The 23068-nt window shown below is 49.8% G+C and overlaps 1 protein-coding gene across 9 annotated transcripts in view; it reads right to left on the minus strand.

Annotated features, from left to right (window-relative positions):
* LOC141257273 (phosphofurin acidic cluster sorting protein 2-like) overlaps window positions 1-23068 on the minus strand; it is a 552835-nt gene that overhangs the window by 419805 nt on the left and 109962 nt on the right. For all 9 annotated transcript variants that reach the window (XM_073671642.1, XM_073671643.1, XM_073671648.1 and 6 more), the window contains one exon: window positions 1780-1905. In XM_073671642.1, coding sequence (XP_073527743.1) covers window positions 1780-1905 — 126 coding nt within the window. The remainder of the gene's footprint in view (window positions 1-1779; window positions 1906-23068) is intronic.

Consider the following 23068-nt stretch of genomic DNA (forward strand, 5'->3'; position numbering starts at 1 on the left):
AGTAGAGGGGAGTCTCAGTAAAGAGGAGGGGGCGGCCCAGTAGTGAGGAGGGGGGATGGCCCAGTAACGAGGAGGTGGGACGGCCCAGTAATGAAGGGGGACGGCCCAGTAATGAGGAGGGGGGATGGCCCAGTAACGAGGAGGTGGGACGGCCCAGTAATGAAGGGGGACGGCCCAGTAATGAGGAGGGGGGATGGCCCAGTAATGAGGAGGGGGGATGGCCCAGTAATGAGGAGGGGGGATGGCCCAGTAATGAGGAGGGGGGATGGCCCAGTAATGAGGAGGGGGGGATTGCCCAGTAATGAGGAGGGGGGGTGGCCCAGTAATGAGGAGGGGGGTGGCCCAGTAATGAGAAGGGGGACGGCCCAGTAATGAGGAGGAGGACGTCCCAGTAATGAGGAGGGGGACGTCCCAGTAATGAGGAGGGGGACGTCCCAGTAATGAGGAGGGGGACGTCCCAGTAATGAGGAGGGGGACGGCCCAGTAATGAGGAGGGGGACGGCCCAGTAATGAGGAGGGGGACGGCCCAGTAATGAGTAGAGGGGAGTCTCAGTAATGAGGAGGGGGGCAGCCCAGTAATGAGGAGGGGGACGGCCCAGTAATGAAGAGGGGGACGGCCCAGTAATGAAGAGGGGGACGGCCCAGTATTGAGTAGAGGGGAGTCTCAGTAATGAGGAGGGGGCGGCCCAGTAATGAGGAGGGGGGTGTCCCAGTAATGAGGAGGGGGATGTCCCAGTAATGAGGGGGATGTCCCGGTAATGAGGAGGGGGGATGTCCCAGTAATGAGGAGGGGGATGTCCCAGTAATGTGGAGGGGGACGGCCCAGTAATGAGGAGGGGGGTGTCCCAGTAATGAGGAGGGGGACGGCCCAGTATTGAGGAGGGGGATGTCCCAGTAATGAGGAGGGGGACGGCCCAGTAATGAGGAGGGGGATGTCCCAGTAATGAGGAGGGGGACGGCCCAGTAATGAGGAGGGGGATGTCCCAGTAATGAGGAGGGGGATGGCCCAGTAATGAGGAGGGGGATGGCCCAGTAATGAGGAGGGAGGGGGAAGACCCAGTAATGAGGAGTGGGACAGCCCAGTAATGAGGAGTGGGACAGCCCAGTAATGAGGAGGGGGATGGTCCAGTAATGAGGAGGGAGGGGGAAGACCCAGTAATGAGGAGTGGGACAGCCCAGTAATGAGGAGTGGGACAGCCCAGTAATGAGGAGGGGGATGGCCCAGTAATGAGGAGGGGGACAGCCCAGTATTGAGTAGAGGGGAGTCTCAGTAATGAGGAGGGGGATGTCCCAGTAATGAGGGGGATGTCCCGGTAATGAGGAGGGGGGATGTCCCAGTAATGAGGAGGGGGATGTCCCAGTAATGAGGAGGGGGACGGCCCAGTAATGAGGAGGGGGGTGTCCCAGTAATGAGGAGGGGGATGGCCCAGTAATGAGGAGGGGGACGGCCCAGTATTGAGTAGGGAACCTGGATATTATCATGGGTCTAAGAGCAGTCGATAGTGAGCTCCTGGGCCTATGGTTAGCGCTGGACATTTCATGTGTGACCCATGTAGGGGCACAGCGGCTCCGCAGGTTTGGCACATACTTTATGAGGTGGATTTCTGGAGAGACTTAAGGGGGCGCTCCATGAAGAGGTATTGTTAGGTGTGGCGCCCTTGGCTGTCTGCTCTGCGGAGGATGATGGGAGTGACGTCGGTGACATTGGGGTCAGATCTGGTGCTTAGCCCTGCACCCAGCACCGCACAGTATATATACACACATATACATGGGTGTCACCTCTGCCATGTTGATGACCCCTATCGCCAGGGACTTGTAGCCCAGGATGGTGCGGTTCTTGTACCGCTTCCGGCGCTGTAACATGATCTGCAGCTTGTTGGCGTCTCTCTTCAGGAAGTGCGGATACTGCAGGAAAGAACAACCAAGAAGCAATGGAAAATCAGGCACCGTCCTCAAAATGGCAGGTCCCAGACATGACCCCCCATGCATGGCACAAGGCCCCCGTGAGACCCCCATGTAACATTGCCCCATATTCTATAGACATGTCCCACAATCTACACAAGAGAAGATTATGCAGGGTGACTAGATTATAGGGAGTGCCTCTAGATTATAGGGAGTGCCTCTAGATTATAGAGGATGCCTCTAGATTATAGGAGGTGCCTCTAAATTATAGGGGGTGCCTCTAGATTATAGGGGGTGCCTCTAGATTATAGGGAGTGCCTCTAGATTATAGGGGGTGCCTCTAGATTATAGGGGGTGCTTCTAGATTATAGGGGGTGCCTCTAGATTATAGGGGGTGCCTCCAGATTATAGGGGATGCCTCTAGATTATAGAAGATGCCTCTAGATTATAGGAGGTGCCTCTAAATTATAGGGGGTGCCTCTAGATTATAGAGGATGCCTCTAGATTATAGGAGGTGCCTCTAAATTATAGGGAGTGCCTCTAGATTATAGGGAGTGCCTCTAGATTATAGGGAGTGCCTCTAGATTATAGGGAGTGCCTCTAGATTATAGGAGGTGCCTCTAAATTATAGGGGGTGCCTCTAGATTATAGGGGGTGCCTCTAGATTATAGGGGGTGCCTCTAGATTATAGAGGATGCCTCTAGATTATAGGAGGTGCCTCTAAATTATAGGGAGTGCCTCTAGATTATAGGGAGTGCCTCTAGATTATAGGGGGTGCCTCTAGATTATAGGGGGTGCCTCTAGATTATAGGGGGTGCCTCTAGATTATAGGGGGTGCCTCCAGATTATAGGGGATGCCTCTAGATTATAGGAAGTGTGACTAGATTATAGGGGATGCCTCTAGATTATAGGGGGTGCCTCTAGATTATAGGGGGTGGCTCTAGATTATAGGGGGTGCCTTTAGGTTATAGGGGATGCTGTCTCTAGATTATAGAGGGTGCCTCTAGATTATAGGGGGTGCCTCTAGATTATAGGGGATGCCTCTAGATTATAGGGAGTGTGACTAGATTATAGGGGGTGCTTCTAGATTATAGGGGGTGCCTCTAGATTATAGGGGGTGCCTTTAGGTTATAGGGGATGCTGTCTCTAGATTATAGAGGGTGCCTCTAGATTATAGGGAGCGCTAGATTACAGGAGGGCTCTAGATTACAGGGAGTGCCTCTAGATAATAGGGGATGCCTCTAGATTATAGGGGGTGCCTCTAGATTATAGGGGGCTCTAAATTATAGGGGAGCTATAGATTATAGGGGGATCTAGATTACAGTGGGTGTCTGTAGATTACAGGGAATGTCTCTAGATTACAGGGGAAGTCTCAAGATTACAGGGGAAGTCTCTAGATTACAGGGGTGTGTCAGGTATGCCACAGCGACGACACTGGGGGATCATGCAATATCTCACAGTGCAGTCACTGTGTCACGGATTTCGTCCAGAATCGCGAGCTCATGATCCAGACTGCTCACTACTTAGGTATCGGCAAGCGACCAGTGAGCGTATGGCGTCACACCTCTGGATTTCAACGCATGGAATACGTGTTTACACCCTCTGTACTGTCAGCTTCATGATAGCCCGATTAATATCATTATACGCTGCCACAACCGTCCAGATATGAAATATAATACAGGCCTGGGCGGACGCCTGCGTTCTGGTAGCGCATATGGCTTTGGGGGAGGGAACTATTACAGGACAAAAGAAACAGAACTATTACATTTTATATTTAATCCAAAAGGTAGGCAGTGTTTAGGAAAAATATATACAAGGATGTTACAAAGGAGACATTAAAATACATAGGCAGTTACATAAAATAATAAGTATTAAGGAATAAACTTACTATACGATCGGTGAGACGATTTAATATAGGTGGAGGAGGGGCTCCTCGATTTTGATTAGACTGTTATCGAACAACATCCGTTGCTTATAGTCCTTATATCCCTCTGGCAATGAATGAATCTCCAACCTCAGCAAACTATTTTATGCTTAAGGGAGAGACCTGTTGATGCCAGAAGCCCAAAAGTGATACCATATTTTTTATTATGATTTTACCTTCATTTAGAGACCACACAGAATATAGTTGCAGTCTGCTATTTTGCCACTTTTGCACCACAGCTCCCTGGTTTTGCTTACAGCAATGAGAAAATATGCATACGTTCCTTGGCTTTCCCTGCCACTAAAAATATAGGCCCCGTTATTATCGGACGTACCAAACTTACAATATTCCATATTTTGTATCGGTGCCAAAAATCCTGCAGCCTGCAGCTGGGGAGTTGTTAAACTCTCATGGAGACTAAACGAGCCATTTCCACCGTTCCTTTCATCTCTGTCCCTTTGCTGGAAAGTGTCAATCTATCCCAGGTCTGTGTTAAGAGGAAATGCATTAGTAAGTTAAGTGGGTCCTGTAGCCTTCTCTTTGTGCCAGCATCTGGCTAATTAGCCGCTTTTCCTGTGTGCTGAGACTTGCACACAGACAGCTGCGTGGAGTGTCAGCTCTGGTCTCGTGACAAATGATAGATAGGGGAGGGATGAGGAGGGCTTCAGGGGGGAAGAAAGGGTTAATATTTTCTTAATATCTCCCTGACAGAGTGCCTCTAGATTATAGGGTGTGCCTCTGGATTACAAGGGATGACTCTAGATTATAGGGGGCGACTCTAGATTATAGGGGGCGACTCTAGATTATAGGGGGCGACTCTAGATTATAGGGGGCGACTCTAGATTATAGGGGGCGACTCTAGATTATAGGGGGCGACTCTAGATTATAGGGGGCGACTCTAGATTATAGGGGGTGACTCTAGATTATAGGGGGTGACTCTAGATTATAGGGGGCACCTCTAGATTATAGGGGGCACCTCTAGATTATAGGGGGTGCCTCTAGATTATTCCTCTGCATCAGGAGGATATGCACTTCAGAGGAGATGTTTGAGAGACAGACGGTGGACCTTGGGGAGAGATTTGGTAACGGGACACAGTAATGGCAGTATTAGGAGAGGCTATCTACGAGAAACACAAAGGAACACAAAGAGAAACTAGGTGTTTACCTCAATAAAACCCAAAAGATCTAATGATGGAGCCACACGCTACATTTCCACTTACAGCCATCAATGGGAGACGATGCGCAAGATCCTTAGAGGACATTGGGGCATATTATAAACTGACCCCATACCATCTAAGGATTTGCCTAATACACCCCTGATGACTGCAAAGGAAAGAAAAAACCAGCAAGAAAGCTTGGTAAGAAACCACCATGTGGCAAAACCAAAAGACCATTTTGGAGCAGGGAGACAGAAATGGGGCTACGATCCCTGAGGTGGTTGTCTGGAATCTGGTGAGGGCCTCATCCTTCACATCTACGGATAATATGAGTTCACGGACTACATGTCTTGTAGTACCACCCACACTGAGTATTAGGCCATGTGTACTTGTGGTCTTGTATATGTGGATCTCACCTCACGTGACCTGTGGGTACAGACCTGGGAACACGTGAGCGATATCATGGCGGCCCACGATGTGGAAGATGTGCTGCTAAAAACCATTCCACCACATTTCAGACTGCACCATAGGAGCAGCCCCAATGACCTGAGAATCAGAGGCGTAGATCGGAGCGATGCGGGATCAGGGGTGGAGATCTGAAGCGCCTACTTGCTCATCCGGCATCCAACTGGATCTCCACCCTGGGCATCATCAGCACCGAGCTTTGCTTCTTTCTTATCTTACTACATAAAGAACTTAATGTTGAGGTGAGTCCGAGAAAAACATCAGCTGACGTTGGAGCGATGACTCTGTTGTTGTAGATGAAGACGATGAAAGGGAACATTTTCCTATTGAATTTTTAAATAGATTAACCCCATCAAGCATGTCAAGTCATTGCCTTAGACTTAAAGTGGGCAGCATTATTATGGTGTTGAGAAATTTGAATACAAAACGAGGACTCTGCAATGGTGCACGATTAGTTGTAACATCATTGAATAGAAATGTTCTTGAGGCGGAGATCTTAACGGGATCAGCTGAAGGTGATAAGGCATACAGAGAGATTTCCACTCGATCTACCCGGGGCAATTCACTTTTTGAATTGACAAACATCTCTGTAATCTTCTAAATGTTATTTTTGCTTTCCGTAATGCCATTTACTAATTTATTAATTATGACAACTTTGTTGTTTATCATGTAAAAAGACTAAAAGTGAATAGAGATGGGTAATTTGAGTTAGTTTTTACTATGTAGAGCACACTTTTCTAGCTTCTGAAACTTGTAATTTGTTTCAGAACTCGGGCTGCTAGTGAATAATATCTTTTCTGTCCCTAATTTGGATTTTAACAAGTGTGGGTTTTTTGTTTCTACTTTATTATTTTTTACTAGATGGTGGCTCGATTCTAACGCATCGGGTATTCTAAAATATGTATGCGGCCGACCGGGCGCAATCAGCAGAGCGGTGTTTAAATTTGGCGGCAATAATGGTGATTGGTCACGGCCGCGACCAATCAGCAGAGCGTTGTTTAAATTTGGCGCCAATCTCGCTGATTGGTCGCGGCTGGCAATCGCGACCAATCAGCAGAGCGCTGTTTACATTTGGCGCCAATATCACTGATTGGTCGCAGCTGGAGTCCGCGACCAATCAGCAGAGGGTTGTTTAAATTTGGCGCCAATCTCGCTGATTGGTTGGGTGCGGAGACCGCGACCAATCAGCGAATCGTAATGGTGAGGAGCGGGGAGCGGAATCGTATTGGTGAGGACCGGGGAGCGCCGCTGCCTGTGCGGCTACTTCCGCTGCGGGAAGCCGGGACATGAGCGACTGCTCGCAGCAGAAGTATCCCGACTCGCAGCGCCGCTCCCCGGTCCTCCCTTGACACCCTAGCCGCTGATCTCCCGACAGTAGCCGCATGGTGTTACTAAGGTCCGGAATTCGTGTTCAAAATCGCTGATTGGTCGCGAGCGCTGCCCGTGACCAATCACTGATTTGGGCGCCACATTTAAATATCGGCCGCGACCAATCACCGATCTTGGTGCCACATTTAAACACCGCTGTGCTGATTGGTCGCAGACGCTGCCCGCGACCAATCACCGATTTGAGCGCCACATTCAAATAGCGGCCGCGACCAATCACCGATCTTCACGCAACATTTAAACACCGCTGTGCTGATTTGTCGCGGACGCTGCCCGCGACCAATCACCGATTTGAGCACCACATTTAAATAGCGGCCGCGACCAATCACCGATCTTGATGCAACATTTAAACACCGCTGTGCTAATTGGTCGCGGACGCTGCCCGCGACCAATCACCAACTTGGCGCCACATTTAAACAATGTTGTGCTGATTGGTCGCGGACGCTGCCCGCGACCAATCACCGATTTGGGCGCCACATTTAAATAGCGTCCGCGACCAATCAGCACAGCGGTGTTTAAATGTGTCTGCAAGATCGGTGATTGGTCGCGTCCGCTATTTAAATGTGGCGCCCAAATCGGTGATTGGTCGCGGGCAGCGTCCGCGACCAATCAGCACAGCGGTGTTTAAATGTTGCGCCAAGATCGGTGATTGGTCGCGGCCGCTATTTAAATGTGGCGCTCAAATCGGTGATTGGTTGCGGACAGCGTCCGCGACCAATCAGCACAGCAGTGTTTAAATGTGGCGCCAAATCGGTGATTGGTCGCGGGCAGCGTCCGCGACCAATCAGCACAGCGGTGTTTAACTTTTGCGGCAAGATCAGTGATTGGTCGCGGCCGAAGATCGCGACCAATCACCGATTTGTGCGCCACATTTAAATAGCGACTGCGACCAATCACCGATCTTGCAGAGACATTTAAACACCGCTGTGCTGATTGGTCGCGGACGCTATTTAAATGTGGCGCCCAAATCGGTGATGAATTTCGCATATCCACATTTGGGAGTCGGTCTCTTTAACCCCTTCATGACCAGGCCATTTTCCGTTTTTGCACTTGCGTTGTTTGCTCCCCTTGTTCCCAGAGCAATAACTTTTTCATTTTTCTGTTAATATGGCCGTGTGAGGGCTTATTTTTTGTGGGACAATTTGTACTTTTAAACAACTCCATTGGTTTTACCATACTGTGTACTGGAAAATGGGAAAAAAATTCCAAGTGCAGTGAAATTGCAAAAAAATGCAATTCCACAATTGTTTTTTTTTACCATGTTCACTATTTCACTATATAGTAAAACTGACCGGCCATTATTATTCTCCAGGTCATTACGAGTTCGTAGACACCAAACATGTATAGGTTCTTTTTTATTTAAGTGGTGAAAAAAAATCCAAAGATTGTTAAAAGAAAAAAAAAATGACGCCATTTTCCGAGACCCGTAGCGTCTCCATTTTTCGGGATCTGGGGCCGGGTGAGGGCTTATTTTTTGTGCACCGGGCTGACGTTTTTATTGATACCATTTTGGGGTAGATATGATGTTTTGATCGCCCGTTATTGCATTTTATTGCAAAGTTGTAGCGACCAAAAAAACGTAATTCTGGCGTTTTGATTTATCGTTACGCCGTTTACCGATCGGATTAATACTTTTTATACATTGATAGATCGGTCGATTCTGAACGTGGCGATACACATATTTGGTATGTATGATTTTTTTATTGTTTTATTTTGAATGGGGTGAAAGGGGGTGATATAAACTTGTATATATACACCGCGTGCAGAATTATTAGGCTAATGCGTATTGTGATCACATGATACTTTTTCTACATGTCGTCCTACTCCAAGCTGCATAGTCTTGAGAGCCAACTACCAATTAAGTAAATCTGGTCATGTGCATCTCTGTAATGAGGAGGGGTGTTGACTAATGACATCAACACCCTATATAAGGTGTGCTTAATTATTAGGCAACTTCCTTTCCTTTGGCAAAATGGGTCAGAAGAGAGATTTGACGGCTCTGAAAAGTCCAAACTTGTGAGCTGTCTTGCAGAGGGAGGCAGCAGTCTTGAAATTTCCAAACTTTTGAAGCGTGATCACCGAACAATCAAGAGTTCCATGGCAAATAGCCAACCGGGTCGCAAGAAGCGTGTTGGCCAAAAAAGGCGCAAAATAACTGCCCATGAATTGAGGAAAATCAAGCGTGAAGCTGCCAAGATGCCATTCGCCACCAGTTTTACCATATTTCAGAGCTGCAACGTTACTGGAGTATCAAAAAGCACAAGGTGTGCGATACTCAGGGACATGGCCAAGGTAAGGAAGGCTGAAAAACCACCACCTCTGAACAAGAAGCATAAGATAAAACGTCAAGAATGGGCCAAGAAATATATTAAGACTGATTTCTCAAAGGTTTTATGGACTGATGAAATGAGAGTTACTCTTGATGGGCCAGATGGGTGGGCCAGAGGCTGGATCAGTAAAGGGCAGAGAGCTCCACTCCGACTCAGACGCCAGTAAGGTGGAGGTGGGGTACTGGTATGGGCTGGGATCATCAAAGATGAACTTGTGGGACCTTTTCGGGTTGAGGATGGAGTGAAGCTCAACTCCCAGACCTACTGCCAGTTTCTGGAAGACAACTTCTTCAAGCAGTGGTACAGGAAGAAGTTGGTATCATTCAAGAAAAACATGATTTTCATGCAGGACAATGCTCCATCACATGCATCCAACTACTCCACAGCGTGGCTGGCCAGTAAAGGTCTAAAAGAAGAAAAACAATGACATGGCCCCCTTGTTCACCTGATCTGAACCCCATAGAGAACCTGTGGTCCATCATAAAATGTGAGATCTACAGGGAGGGAAAACAGTACACTTCTGGGAGCAGTGTCTGGGAGGCTGTGGTGAGATCTACAGGGAGGGAAAACAGTACACCTCTCGGAACAGTGTCTGGGAGGCTGCGGTGGCTGCTGCACGCAATGTTGGTCGAAAACAGATCAAGCAACTGACAGAATCTATGGATGGAGGCTGCTGAGTGTCATCATAAAGAAAGGTGGCTATATTGATCACTAATTTTTTGGGTTTTTGTTTTTGCATGTCAGAAATGTTTATTTCTAAATTTTGTGCACTGATATTGGTTTACCTGGTGAAAATAAACAAGTGAGGTGGGATTATATTTGGTTTTTATTAAGTTGCCTAATAATTCTGCACAGTAATAGTTACCTGCACAAACAGATGTCCTCCTAAGATAGCCAAATCTAAAAAAAAACCACTCCAACTTCCAAAAATATTAAGCTTGGATATTTATGAGTCTTTTGGGTTGATTGAGAACATAGTTGTTGATCAATAATAAAAATAATTCTCTAAAATACAACTTGCCTAATAATTCTGCACACAGTGTATATTTTTTTAATATTTGTAAAAACATTTTTTTTACTTTACACTGGATTCAATATTGTCCCTGGGAGACTAGAAGATGCGATCATCTGATCGCCCGTGTGTAGAAATGATCACTGGATATGAGCGCTGACCGCTGGGCGGTGCTCATAGCCCCCCGCCAATGACAACCGCAGGGGTCTCCTGCAGATTCCGGATTCTCATGCCAACCCATCGGTGACCCGCGATCATGTGACAAGGGCTGATGGGCGGGACTAGTGACATCCTTACGCCGCGGCCATGTAAAATGCTGCTGTCAGCGATTGACAGTGGCATCTAACAGGTTAACAGCATCGAGATTCCACCCGCGGCTGTTGGAGGCACATGACCAGATCAGCCATCATGTCCCCGGGAAGGTGCGGGCTCAGCGCCGGAGTCCGCACCAAAGGGGAGACCCGACATGTGCCGTACATGTACACCGCACGTCCTGAAGGGGTTGAATCTCGGGCTGGCTGCCATCATCATGAGGGCACTATGAGGGGTATTCTCATCAGCGTGGCATTGACAGGGCAGCACGGTGGCTCAGTGGTTAGCACTGTATGGTGGCTCAGTGGTTAGCACTGTATGGTGGCTCAGTGGTTAGTACTATGTATGGTGGCTCAGTGGTTAGTACTATATATGGTGGCTCAGTGGTTAGTACTATATATGATGGCTCAGTGGTTAGTACTATGTATGGTGGCTCAGTGGTTAGTACTATATATGGTGGCTCAGTGGTTAGTACTATATACGGTGGCTCAGTGGTTAGCACTGTATGGTGGCTCAGTGGTTAGTACTATGTATGGTGGCTCAGTGGTTAGTACTGCAGCCTTGGAGTGCTGGGGTCCTGGGATCAAATCCCACTAAGGACAACATCTGCAAGGACTTTGTATGTTCTCCCCGTGTTTGCGTGGGTTTCCTCCGGGTTCTCCGGTTTCTTCTCACACTCCAAAGACTGATAGGGAATGTAGACTGTGAGCTCCAATGGGGAGGGTGCCGATAATGTCTGTAAATTGTGTAGCATCGGCGTCTCTGCCTCCTGCCAGGCAGAGACGCCGTCCCTCTCGCCGCTGCGCTCCCCGCCCGGAGTCCTCCAGCGCTCCTCTTCCTGCTGCTGCCGGCGCGCGCAGCTTCCCGGGCACTCTGCTTAGGGCGCCGCCCTAAGGGGTCCCCGGCCAATTGCCGGAGGTCCTCCCATATATAAGGCACCGCCTCCAAAATGGAGGTGCCCGAGCAATAGTAGTTGCACAGTGTACTTACCTCTGCTTCAGCCCTCAGGTCCCGCTGCTAGCCTGACTACTAGTCCTGCCAGCCTGACTACTCTCCAGCCCAACAGTCTGTCTTCCGTTCAGTCCGCCAGTCTGTCTATGGGCTTTGCCCGCCTGCTTACCTGGAGGCTCCTGCTTGCTACCTGCCGTGCCTACCTAGAGGCTCCTGCCTGTCACTTACCGTGACCATCTGTCAGCCTACCTGGAGGCTCCTGCCCGTCACTTGCCGTGACCACCTGACAGCCTACCTAGAGGCTCCTGCCTGTCACCTGCCATGACCACCTGACAGCCTACCTAGAGGCTCCCGCCTGTCGCCTGCCATGTCTGCCAGTCCATCCACCCGGATCATTCGTCAGCCTGCCTGCTGTGCCCATCTGCAATACCGGTCAGTCCCTGCCATCTGTACCGTGGGAGTCACCTGCTCCCTTACAAGGTCGTCCCCAGAGTAGCACCTGGTCCCTCTGCTCGGACCCTCCCTGGTCACGGAGTCGATTGAGCCGTCGTACGACCTCGGTCGCTCCGAGTTGATACCTAGTTACGCCCCTCTGGGTCCCTCCTTGCACCGCAGCACAGAGGTTCCACCACCCGGATCCGTAACAGTTTGCCCGGGCCATGGAACCCGGTGGCCCCCAAGCTCCTTCGCTCTCTGACCTGTACCAGGAGGTTTCTCGTCAGAGATCCCAACAGGAAACCATCCTGAACTTCCTGTGGAATGTCAACTCCCGCCTGGACACGCTGTCTGTCCCACCTGTGTCCGCCCCGAGTCGTGCGACTCCTGCTTCGGCAGTGCCGCTGCCCACCAATATCACGGCATCCAACCCAGATCCCCAGCTTTCTGCACCTTGTTTTGGAGGTGACCCCGTCTCATGTCGGGGCTTTCTGAACCAGTGCACGCTGCACTTTGAAGTTTTGGCACATCAGTTTCCCTCCGACTGGGCCAAGGTGGCGTTCATCATGTCTCACCTCACGGGAGAAGCACTGGCATGGCTAAATCCCCTGTGGGAGAGAGGGGATCCCCTGGTGTCCAATCTATCGTCTTTCCTCGCTGCTTTCCGGAGAGTCTTCGATGAACCAGGATGAAAATCCTCTTCTGCCTCCTCTCTGCTACGTCTTCGCCAAGGGAGTCTCACCGTGGGCCAATATACCATACGGTTCCGTACCCTTGCTTCTGAGCTTGCCTGGGACAACGAGGCTCTGGTGTCCATTTTGTGGGAGGGTCTTTCCGGTCGGATTAAGGACGAGTTAGCCGGTCGGGACATTCCTACCACCCTGGATGACCTGGTGTCACTAGCTACCCGGATTGACATCCGTTTCCAAGAACGTACCAAGGAGGTTGCCCGGGAGAGAAGATTTCCTCGTCTTGCTCCTGTTTTTCAGAAACCGGCTTCACAACCAGCAATTCCCCGGGCACGCTCGCCCGAACCTATGCAGATTGACCAGACCAAGATGGTCAAGTCTCGCCTAGAAACTCGCCGAACCGAGGGAGGCTGTTTCTACTGTGGCAGTAAGGAGCACTTCATCCGTTCCTGCCCGGGGAAGCTGGGAAACTCCAGTGTCTAGGTCCGCTTGGAGAGGTCGTCCTAGGCAAAAGTAAATCCTCTCCATCCCTAACTTTGTCTGTCTCTGTCTCTTGGGGAGAGAACCGCTACTTTGAAATTGCTCACCTGGATTCTGGAGCAGCTGGGAACCTCATTTCCCAGTCCCTGGTAGAGAGATATCAGATTCCCATCAAACCAATGGCTGAACCATTGGCAGTCGCCTCCGTGGATGGAAGACTCCTTCCGGTGACCATCCTGCTCGTCACAGAACCTATAACCCTGCAGGTGGGAATGCTGCACTCTGAGAGGATCTCTTTCCATGTGCTTCCTGGACTCTCTCACTCCCTATTGCTAGGTCTACCCTGGCTTCAGAAACATGTACCTGTGCTGAATTGGCTATCCGGTGAAGTACTCCATTGGGGGCAGGATTGCCATAAGACCTGCCTGGTCCCGGTCCGCCCGGTTCGTCCTCCACCCACCCCGGCTAATCTACCCGGTTTACCGGCACCTTACTGGTCCTATGCAGATGTCTTCGACAAAAAGGAAGCAGAGACACTGCCACCTCATAGGCCATATGATTGCCCGATCAACCCGGTACCCGGTGCCACTCCACCCCGTGGGCATATTTACCCGTTGTCGTCGGCCGAAACCTGGGCCATGTCGGAGTACATTGAGGAGAATCTGGCTAGGGGATTCATCCAAAAAATCTACCTCCCCGGCTGGAGCCGGATTCTTCTTCGTCAAGAAGAAGGATGGTTCACTACGCCCCTGTATTGACTATAGAGGACTCAACCAAATCACGGTCAAAAACAAATACCCCCTGCCACTCATTTCCGAGTTGTTTGACCGCCTTAAGGGCGCTAGGATCTTTACCAAGCTGGATCTACGTGGGGCGTATAACCTGGTCCGGATCCGTCACGGAGACGAGTGGAAGACGGCATTTAATACCTGGGACGGTCACTATGAATACCGTGTGATGCCCTTCGGTCTCTGCAATGCTCCCGCCGTTTTCCAAGAATTAGTCAATGACATCTTCCGTGACCTTCTATACTCCTGCGTGGTGGTGTACCTGGACGACATCTTGGTCTTCTCTCCGGACCTTCCCACACACAGGAGGGATGTTCGTCAGGTCCTGCTTAGGCTTAGGCAGAATCACCTCTATGCCAAATTTGAGAAGTGCCTCTTCGAGCAGACCTCCCTTCCGTTCCTGGGCTATATTATCTCCCAGACAGGTCAACGAATAGACCCCAAGAAGCTCTCAGCTGTCTTAAAGTGGCCCCGTCCGGAGGGGTTGAAGGCGATTCAGTGATTCCTGGGCTTCGCCAACTACTACCGTCTCTTCATCCCGCACTTCTCCTCCCGGACTGCTCCCATCTCTGCGCTCACCCGTAAGGTAGCAAATCCCAAGGAATGGCCGCCCAAAGCCGAGGAGGCCTTCCTTTCCTTAGAATAAGCCTTCTCCTCTGCCCGAGTGCTGCACCGTTCGGACTGCAACAAACAGTTCTTCCTGGAGGTTGATGCTTCCTCCTCCGGAGCCGGAGCGGTGCTCACCAAAAATTTCTTCATGCGGGAGAATGGTAACTTGCGGCTTCTTCTCCAAACTCTTCTCCTCGTCTGAGCGCAACTACTTCATAGGAGACCGAGAACTACTAGCCATCAAATTGGCGCTGGAGGAGTGGCGTTACCTGCTTGAAGGGGCTCTAGACCCGGTGATCATCTATACTGATCACAAAAACCTAGCATATCTCCAGAATGCCCAAAGACTCAATCCGCGTCAGGCCCGGTGGTCTTTGTACTTCGCTCGCTTCGACTTTATCCTACATTACCGCCAGGCGGACAAGAATGTTAAAGCTGACGCCTTGTCCCGATCCTTCCTGTCCTCCGATCAAGAGGAGGAGCCTATGCACATCATCGACCCCTCCAAAGTGATGAGTATGGCCCCCTTGGTTCTGACTCGTCTCCCACCGGGTAAGACGTTTGTAGCGGTTCCAGATCGGGAGAAGATTCTTCACTGGGGTCATTCATCTAAACTAGCCGGCCATGCCAGTCAGAAGAAGACCTTCCTGCTCATTACAAGGCATTACTGGTGGCCTACCCTGCGCAAGGATGTGGTAGACTTCGTCTCGGCCTGTTCGTCCTGTGCCCGCAACAAAGTTCCCAGACATCTTCCAGCCGGTCACCTCCTGCCTCTTCCTGTACCTGCTGCCCCGTGGCAGCACATTGCCATGGACTTTATTACAGATCTCCCTGTTTCTGCTGGTTGTACAGTCATTTGGGTGGTCGCCGACCGCTTTTCTAAAATGGCCCACTTCATCACTCTGCCTGGTCTCCCTTCAGCATCGGAGCTGGCTAAGGACTTCATCCTTCACATCTTCCGTCTCCATGGCCTACCCCTCCACATTGTGTCGGATCGAGGGGTTCAGTTCACCTCACGCTTCTGGAGAGCTACGTGTAAGCTGCTGGATGTCACCCTGGATTTCTCCTCCGCTTACCATCCACAGTCCAATGGCCAAGTGGAGCGTATCAACCACATCCTTACCAGCTACCTCCGACACTTTGTTAACGCTCACCATACCGATTGGGTGGAGCTCCTACCATGGGCCGAGTTCTCCTACAACAACCATGAGAGCCAATCTACTTCCAAGTCCCCGTTCTTTGTAGTCTACGGTCAACATCCCCGGATTCCGTTTCCCGTCTCCGCTTCTGTGGACAACCCTGCCGCGGAGTCTCTGGTCAGCGAATTTTCCACCATTTAGGAGAATACTAGGTCCGCACTTCTTCAGTCCTCCGAGCGGATGAAGAAACATGCTGACAAGAGATGTCTGGATCCGCCTCAATTCCGTCCGGGAGACAAGGTTTGGCTCAAAATACTCCCCTATAAGTTGGGTCCTCGGTTCATCGGTCCATTTGAAGTCCTCAAACAAATCAACCCAGTGGCCTACAAGTTAAAACTCCCGGCCACCTTAAGGATTCCCAACTCCTTCCACGTATCTCTCCTCAAACCAGTTGTGTTTAATTTTTTTCCAACAATCCAGGTACCTCCCCAGCTCCGGTTTCCACTGAAGACGTTTTTGAGGTAGAGAAAATTCTGGCCACTAAGAGGGTAAGAGGAAAAACCTTTTTTCTGGTGGATTGGAAGGGGTTTGGCCCAGAGGAGAGAACTTGGGAACCCAGATAGAACATTCATGCCCCGCTTCTCTTTAAAAAATTTTTTTCTGGCCTAAAAAAGAGGGGGCGTAAAGGGGGGGGGGAGTACTGTAGCATCGGCGTCTCTACCTCCTGCCAGGCAGAGACGCCGTCTCTCACACCGCTGCGCTCCCTGCCCAGCGTCCTCCACCGCTCCTCTTCCTGCTGCCGGCGAGCGCAGCTTCCTGGGCATTCTGCTTAGGAGTCCCCGGCCAATTGCCGGAGGTCCTCCCATATATAAGGCACCTCCTCCAAAATGGAGGTGCCCGAGCAATAGTTGTTGCACAGTGTACTTACCTCTGCTTCAGCCCTCAGGTCCCGCTGCTAGCCTGACTACTTGTCCTGCCCGCCAGCCTGACTACCAGTCCAGTCCGCCAGCCTGACTACTCTCCAGCCCGACAGTCTGTCTTCCGTTCAGTCCGCCAGTCTGTCTATGGGCTTTGCCCGCCTGCTTACCTGGAAGCACCTGCCCGCTAACTGCAGTGCCTACCTGGAGGCTCCTGCTTGCTACCTGCCGTGCCTACCTAGAGGCTCCTGCCTGTCACTTACCGTGACCACCTGTCAGCCTACCTGGAGGCTCCTGCCCGTCACTTGCCGTGACCACCTGACAGCCTACCTGGAGGCTCCTGCCTGTCACTTACCGTGACCACCAGTCAGCCTACCTGGAGGCTCCTGCCTGTCACCTGCCATGACCACCTGACAGCCTACCTAGAGGCTCCAGCCTGTCACCTGCCGTGACCACCTGACAGCCTACCTAGAGGCTCCCGCCTGTCGCCTGCCGTGTCTGCCAGTCCATCCACCCGGATGTCACCTGCTCCCTTACAAGGTCGTCCCCAGAGTAGCACCTGGTCCCTCTGCTTGGTCCCTCCCTGTTCACGGAGTCGTTAGCCGCCATACGACCAGGGTCGGTCTGAGTTGATACTTAGTTACGCCCCTCTGGGTCCCTCCTTGCACCGCAGCACAGAGGTTCCACCACCCGGATCCGTAACAAATTGTCTGAACTGTAGAGCTCTGCGGAATATGTTGGCGCTATATAAATAAAAAGATGATTTATTATTATTGATATCTGATGATGTAACGGACGCAGCGCTGTGATTTGCTCATTGCTGTATACTGCTGGTCTCTCTGCTATATACTATATGTATAGTACATGTATATGCAGATTTTTCTCTATGGATTTTAGAGCTCAGGAGCTGAGCCATGTCTTCACATGTTTTTGCGCACTGACTTCCCTCATTATTATCCATATTTTAATCTCCGGGTCATATAGTCGGCATTGTTCACTTCAGCACCTTTCTTATTCTCACACTTACTTCATGCGTTATGAATAACATATACCTGATTCCAGTATATTTCCGGAATTTTGCCCTTCTTGCTTTTCCCTCTTTTATAATGGCATCCAGCATGTGCGCATGCGCGGTATCCCGGACTCACTAGGATGTTGCCGACGGCGCTCGATGATGACGCGCGGGTCATTGACATCATGAGGGATTTCCTCTGACCCACTCAGTCATTCTGAATGCTGGAAGCATTGCCTTGCATGGCGCGTGGTTTACTACGCATGCGCCACTTTATGTGCAGATATTGCCAACAGCTGTACAGTTCCCTACATAATGCAGAAAAAACACACAGAGGTACAACCCCCTAAGGAAGCCCATGTGAAACGCGCGTTGGGGCTGCTGGTAGGGTGGATCCACACGGGTTCATTATAGGTAAGGGACTATATCTTTTCTCTTTATTAGACTCTGCAACACATCTCTTATGGCTTTATTCATGTGGCCTGTGTTTTTCCCCTTGTGACACTGAGTAGCTCTCAGATGGTATATATGGTTAATACATGTGATGTAGTATCCCATACTTTATGCACTTGCACCCTTTTCTAGTATAATTGACTTATATATGGTACGATCTGCTTGCCGCACAATATCTTTACCTGCTGTATATGTCATCTGTGGATCTATTTCCCTGATACAACCTAATGGTACAATCTGCTCGCTGCACAATATCTCTACTTGATACATTTCTGCTATGTTATCTGTTACATTCCACTCAATACTCACTGTTACATGTCTGTCCCCCCCTCCCTGCAGACATTATCTGATGGTGAATGTGTTACTCTGTGTAACCAGCCATAGCCTTTGCTCTGTCTTTGATCATGGAGCCATCTCCTGGTGTGCTGATCAGCTGCTAATTTAGCCACAAGCAGCTCCCACAATGCCCCTCAGCTAATACTATAGTCTGCTCTATAAAATCAGAAGCAGCCCAAGGGGTGCATGAATGCAAGGTTGTGCACCCGTCTTCTTGTGCAAAGTAGCTTCGGAGATAAGTGGCAGTTATTTCAGAGGCCGTTAGTCAGGGCAGGAGTCAGGTAACCCACACTGTGACCGCTTACTCTCTTTTAACTATGTTTTGTTAACTTTCACTTTTTCCCCTATAGTCCTCCACTTTCTACTAACCCCCCTAATCCCTACACCTAGTAAGGAACTCTTCATCTCTCCCTCCATCCTCCCCATTCATCTCATCTCCTCCTCAGAACTATTCCTCAACATTCAATTCTGCATCTCCAAACACAGACATCTACCCCATGCCCTCTCCTACGCCCACCTGCTAACACTTTCTCTGCTCCTTCTCACTGCCGGTGATATCTCTCCAAATCCTGGTCCTCCTCACCATATCCCCACAGTCACTTCTACTTCCTATCCACGACCTACCACAAACTCTCGCAACCTTTCTAACCTCATACACATCCACCTAATCCCTGCTTCCCCAGTTTCACTAAAAGGAGCTCTGCGGAACGCTCGCTCCATCTGCAAAATCTTTCCAACATTCATGACTTTTTCATTATTAACAAACTTTTCTTCCTCGCCATCATCGAAACCTGGCTCACCCCCTCTGACACAGCCTCCCCACCCGCACTTTCGTATGGCGGATTCCACCTTTCCCACCCCCCCCCGCCCCAGCGGCAAACATGGTGGAGGAGTACATTTTCTCCTGTCAGATACCTGCGCCTTCACCAAAATCCCACTACCGTCCTCCGTCACTCTCCCTTCTATTGAGGTGCACTGTGTGCGCATCTACTCCCCCTCCAACCTCCAACTGGCTGTCATTTACCGACCCCCAGGGCCAGCCACCACTTTCTTCGACCACTTCACCACCTAGCTGCTTCACTTCCTTTTCACTGACATCCCCACTATCATCATGGGCGACTTCAACATCCCCATTGACACTTTCCTCTCATCTGTCTCTAAACTTCTATCCCTCACTTTCTCCTTCGTCATTGCTCAATGGTCTTCAGCCCCCACCCACATATGGCCACACACTGGGCCTCATGTTCATCCGCCTCAGTTCCCTATCTAACCTCTCTAACTCTCCTCTCCCTCTCTCTGACCACAACATACTTACATTTTCTGCCCTCTCCTCTCCAGTCCCACAATCCCCACTTCACAAACTTGCACACCCTTGCAGAAACCTCAAACACCTTGACCTACACTCACTCTCTGAATTCCTCCTACCTCTTACAGACATAAATTCCTTACATGACGAAGATGTTGCTGCTGCTTTATATAACACCACAACAGCTGCAGCTCTCGACTCGGTTGCCCCTCTCACACATTCCAAAGCTCGCACATTCAATAGACAACCCTGGCACACAAACCTGACTAAAGAACTGCGACGGGCCTCCAGAGTTGCTGAGCGGTGATGGAAAAGGTCCCACTTCATTGCGTTCAAACAATCCCGCACTATTTTCAAGTCCACATTCACAGCAGCAAAACAAACCTACTTCTCATCTTTCATATCCTGCCTGTCTCACAACCCTAAACAACTATTCAACATTTTCAATTTTCTCCTCCGTCCCCCAGTGCCTCCTCCCTCTCCTCTCATCTCATGACAACATCAGACAAAGCTTTTGCCTAAAGTCCCCACAGCCCCTCCTCATATCTACTCAATCCTCCTCCTCCAAACCCAACTTCTCCACCATTACAGAAGATCAAGAGGTTTACTCTCCAAATCACACCTCACCATCTGCGAACTTGACCCAATCCCGTCCCACCTCATCCCTAATTCTGATGACCGTCAAGGTAAGATGATACGAACCATTGAATGGATGTTCCCAACTAAGAACTCCTCCCTACCCTCCACCCCTTATTTTACATTCTTTTCTTTTCTAATAGGCTGTTATATGTCGTTGGTTAGAACATTAAATATTTTGTCTGACGTTTCCCTGCGTGGAAAAAACGTCATCTGAAAAAAGCTGGTTTTGAAGGAGGAAGATTGAGTAAATATGAGGGGCTGTGGGGACTTTAGGCAAAAGTTTTGTCTGATGGTGTCAATCTTCTGCTTGAAGAATGAGGTAAAGTCTTCGGCTGAGTTGAGAGGGGATGGAGGAGGCGCTGGGGGACGGAGGAGAGAATTGAAGGTGTTGTATAGCTGTTTAGGGTTGTGAAACAGGGAGGATATGAGGGATGAGAAGTAGGTTTGTTTTGCTGAAGTGAGTGTGGACTTGAAGGTAGTGAGGGACTTGTTTGAATGTGATGAAGTGCTCGTTGGAATGGGACCTTTGACCTTTTCCATTTCCGCTCAGAAACCCTGGAGGCCCATCGCAGTTCTTTAGTCAGGTTGGTGTGCCAGGGTTGCCTGTTGATTGTGCGAGCTTTGGTATGTGTGAGGGGGCGACCGAATTGAGGGCTGCAGCTGTTGTGGTGTTATATGAAGTGGCAGCAGCGTCTGCATTGTGCAAGGAACTGATGTCTGTAAGAGGGAGAAGGGATTCAGAGAGTGAGTATAGGTCAAGGTGTTTGAGATTTCTGCGAGGGTGGTCAGGTTTGTGGAGTGGGGATTGTGCACCTGGAGAGGAGAGGGAAGAGAATGTAAGTAGGATGTGGTCAGACAGGGGGAGAGGGGAGTTAAAGAAGCTAGATAGGAAATAGAGGCGGGTGAAGATGAGGTCCAGTGTGTGGCCATCTTTGTGAGTGGCTGCGGGAGACCATTGAGTAAGCCGAAGGAGGACGTGAGGGATAGAAGCTTAGAGACAGATGAGTGGGAAGTTTCAATGGGGATGGTGAAGTCACCCATGATAGTGGGGATGTCAGCAGAAAGTAAATGAAGCAGCCAGGTGGTGAAGTGGTAGAAGAAAGTGGTGGCTGGCCCTAGGGGGCAGTAAATGACAACCAGTTGGAGGTTGGAGGCGGAGTAGATGCATACACAGTGCACCGCAAAAGAGGGGAGAGCAACCGAAGGTGGCAGTGGGATTTGAGTGACTGAGCAGTTATCTGACAGGAGGAAACCTACTCCTCCACCATGCTTGCCAATGGGGCGGGGTGTGTGAGGAAAGGTTGAATACACCATAAGAAAGTGTAGCTGGAGTGGCCGTGTCAGAGGGGGTGAGCCAGGTTTCGGTGATGCCGAGGAAGGAAAGTTTGTTAGTGGTGGAAAGATCATGGTGGAGCGAGCGTTCCATAGAGCTCCTGTTAGAGGGACTGGGGAAGCGGGGGCTGGGCGGATGGGTATAAGGTTAGAGAGGTTACAGAAATGTGTGATAGATCGAGGATGAGAGGTAGAAGTGACTGTGGGGATGTGCTGAGGAGGACCAGGATTTGGAGAGATATCGCCGAGAGAAATAATATTGATATTATTCTACTTATAACTTAAAGATGTAGCACCACTCATGCCCGATATATTTTTGTGGACCATTTACTACAAAATACCTGTGTCTTTGCTATTGTAGACTATTTTTGTATATTTGTTGTTTTCGTATTTTCCCCGTTTTTGTTATATTTTCTCAATCTTGATATTTGTGATATATCTTTATGGACTCTCTTGTATGAATTAGTTATTAATGAGCGTCCTAGGGTATGACCCATTTCAGCCTGCATTTTTGGGCATCTGGCTGGTTTAATATACTAGCACATATAATGTATGTGTTTCGGATGATACTGACTCTATATCAGACTGCGGGGATAATCAGCTGGTCGCTCCTCGTCGCCTTGTCCTCGGATAGTGGCTCAGGGCACCATTGTTTACTTGTAGAAGAAGTTGATGGACTGGTTAAAGCGGTCAGATCCACCATGGGCATTGTGGACACTAGGCCTGAAAGATCAGTGCAGGATTTAATGTTCAGAGGCATAGATCAGAGGAAAAGGAGGTGCCAAGGTTTAGTGCAGAAAGATTGGAAGAGACCAAAAAGGAAGGGCTTCCTTCCCTCTTCTTTTAAAAGAAAGTGTGCCTTTGATGAACCTTCTTCTTCTATTTGGAACAAAACCCCCAGACTGGTTGTGGCAATAACTAAGGCTTCCAGGAGAGCCTCTCTGCCCTTGATGATAATTGGGGTATTGAGAGATCCCCTTCATAGAAAAGCGGATAACTTTCTCAAAGGTACTTGGAAGACATTTGCGGAAGCCTTGAAGCGGGCAGTAGCAGAACATGCACGGCCAGATCTTTGATGATCTGGCTGGAGCAGCTGGAATCCCAAATGAAAGACAGGGTGACAAGGAAAGAAGTTTTGTCTACCAGTCCACTGATGCAAGAGGTAGTGGCTGGTGGCAAGATCGGCCGCCCTTTCAAATGCCCCCCGTAGGGCTTTGTGGCTGAAGCGTTGGCCGGGAGACATCCAGGCCATATTGAGATTATCTCTTTGGCCCAGCCCAGGATGAGATCCTTGAAATAGCAGGAGACGTGAAGAAGGGATTCCCTAGTCTATCCATGCCTACCTATAGGTGATCATTCAGAAAGAGGACATTTGTCTGAAGGAAACCTCCTAAAGATCAGGAGAAATGGGAAGATCGCAGAGGAAAAGGTAGAGGATTATTGTTCAGGTCCTGTTCTCACGCATACAGAAAATCGAGTCAATGACTCCCAACC

This window comes from Phyllobates terribilis, unplaced genomic scaffold (genome assembly GCF_046119375.1).
Source record: "Phyllobates terribilis strain yellow unplaced genomic scaffold, ASM4611937v1 Scaffold_3__8_contigs__length_932513732, whole genome shotgun sequence".
In the NCBI taxonomy this organism is placed as follows: domain Eukaryota; kingdom Metazoa; phylum Chordata; class Amphibia; order Anura; family Dendrobatidae; genus Phyllobates; species Phyllobates terribilis.